We start from the raw sequence: 2,269 nt of genomic DNA on the forward strand, positions 1-2,269 counted from the left end.
CGATACTCTTTGAGTTTGCGTTTCTTCTCTACCATTTTACGCAAAGCCTCCTTTTCATCCTCCGTCTTGACTATATGGTCGTGGAAAAGTACTTCGCCAGTCAACAGACCTTCCTCGATTTTCATCAGCTGCATTGTTAGACGTGGTCCGATTTCATACAAACGAACTGCCGACTTATTGTCTTCTAAGTTACCTTTGCGTTTCAGTGTTTGTGGCAGTACGACCTGCGCATGTTCATCGTCTTCCATTTCAGATTCTGAAGCAGCACCGTCTCTGGATTGGAATGAGATTTATGTAAAAATGCAACATAATAAGAAGGGAATACTAAACACAAACTTACTGCATTATGAAATCAGCGATATCTTCGCATTTAGATAAATTTGGAATTTTTCCCATAACAAGCTTCTTAACGCCACGCGTCAAACCAACAGGAACTACTTGCACTGAATAATGGCGCATTTCGATTAAATTTGTGTCGCGCGTATACGAGAATAGCACACATCGCCGAATTGTGGCTATATTTACCTTTATAAGAGCAAAATTAAAAAAAAATAATAATAATAATCAAAAACACACACTGCATTCTGTTCAGCTTTTAGTACATACCTGCGCCAAATTTATAGCAGGGAACATATTTTGGAACGTACTGGCCATTAGCTTCAAATGTTTGCCATCACCTGTGAAATTATTCATGATAACCAGCGGCGAACTTTTAAACATGTCATCATCCACATATTGCCGTTTGCTGGTCGAGAGCACGTCGCGCGCCAATGTGAATTGGTGTACCTGCCAAGAAAGTGGGTTTTATGCGTTATTTTTTGATTTTTTAACAATTTTTGATCCATCCTACCTTAAAAGTTAACGTTGGACCACGCGGCATGCGCACTATTTTAAAAGACAACTGGGATGTGGCCTTATTAAATATGCCCATATGGGAGACATGGAAGTAACCACTCATTGTCACAAAATCTTTAATGCGATTCATTTTCTTTTCCTTCAACTGGGATGCCGTAAATGGTTCCATTATTTTACGAAAATCCAAAGTTAAGTCGGTTATATAGGGACAGGAAAGACCACGATGTATAATAAAAGAATGTGGCGCATCAACCAATTCACTTGCTTCCTTCTCCTTGAAAGCAGCAGTACGCTTTTTCGGATGTGATTTCTTCTTGGCTTTACCCATTATAACAGTGTATTTGTTTATTTTATATTGAGAAAATTATTGTTTCGATTATTTTATAAATGATAATATTGACCACACACGCTTGAAATCTGCTAACTATAAAATTTTCATAATCGCAAGAAGATCCTCGTGTTTACAATCTTCTTCTTGTTAATTATGTGGTATTCACGTTTGCTTCTATGAGCAGGTTACAGTGAACGCCACATTTAAAGGGTGCTCGTCGCCGATAGCGCAATTTTTAACGTTAGGTCATTTTCCACATTTTTAAACGGTTGTCGTTGTTGTAACAGTATTATAAATCCTCAAATAGTTTTTAAGGAATGATGCTGGAGTGACAGTCATTGCCCTGATGTGAATCTTTGTCTTTCCGGTTACATAGACCCCTACTGTCATAGGAACGACATTTTTATAGGGTATTTTTTAATGGTACTCGTCTCTCGCGAACCGTATTTTCACCAAATTTTTAAGGGGTACTGGTCGCGCGAACCACTTTTTTAACAGCGAGAGCCAAAAAACAAAGTAAAATGAATAATCAGAAGAATTTATATCCACGATGAAAATGTATGCTAAAGGGCTTTTGTGAAAAGAAAAAAATATTTATGTATTTTTATAAAGAATTCGGGAGTCCGAGTTTCAATATGCATAAAACCCTTTAAAAATTTAGTATATTTTACTGTTATCTGACAGTAAAAAATTTATAAAAAGCACTAGATAAATGACCACATTTTAAATAAACTTAATTATAATTTGGTCTCGAAGCTAAGCTAGGTGAAGAGATGAAGGGATGAAGTGACTTGTTCTAAAATAGACAATACGTTTATTCTATCGGATGAACCAACTTATCGAGTGCCGTTAAGAAATTCTATATTTTAAATGTGACTTTTATTTCTTTTCTTAGGAGTAAACATCCAGTTCAATGTTTCTACCACTTGCTGTTGTAGCACTATTTTTCCCTGCCTAGATTAGATAGTATGGGTATGCCTGTCAAATAAATGGAGTTGCGTATTAAGAGCGAAATACACCACACAAGCGGTTTGAGAAACCAAGCGAAATTTCCCTTTGCTTCAAGCCATTTGTGCTGTGTAT

At 36.6% G+C, this 2,269-nt stretch overlaps 1 protein-coding gene across 2 annotated transcripts in view; it reads right to left on the reverse strand.

Annotated features, from left to right (window-relative positions):
* LOC118739659 (protein Peter pan-like) overlaps window positions 1-1,327 on the reverse strand; it is a 9,463-nt gene extending 8,136 nt beyond the window's left edge. Inside the window, exons 1-4 of one of the 2 annotated variants that reach the window (XM_036471114.1) lie at window positions 851-1,327; window positions 607-786; window positions 341-525; window positions 49-273 (exon numbers count right to left, since the gene is read on the reverse strand). In XM_036471114.1, coding sequence (XP_036327007.1) covers window positions 49-273; window positions 341-525; window positions 607-786; window positions 851-1,183 — 923 coding nt within the window. In that variant the 5' untranslated portion in view covers window positions 1,184-1,327. Of the gene's footprint in view, window positions 1-6; window positions 274-340; window positions 526-606; window positions 787-850 lie in introns of both variants that reach the window. The other variant, XM_036471123.1, reaches the window with a different exon arrangement.
* Window positions 1,328-2,269: the final 942 nt, after the last annotated feature.

This window comes from Rhagoletis pomonella, unplaced genomic scaffold (assembly GCF_013731165.1).
Source record: "Rhagoletis pomonella isolate Grant_MI unplaced genomic scaffold, Rhpom_1.0 Rhpom_scaffold_00001, whole genome shotgun sequence".
Taxonomy (NCBI): Eukaryota; Metazoa; Arthropoda; class Insecta; order Diptera; family Tephritidae; genus Rhagoletis; species Rhagoletis pomonella.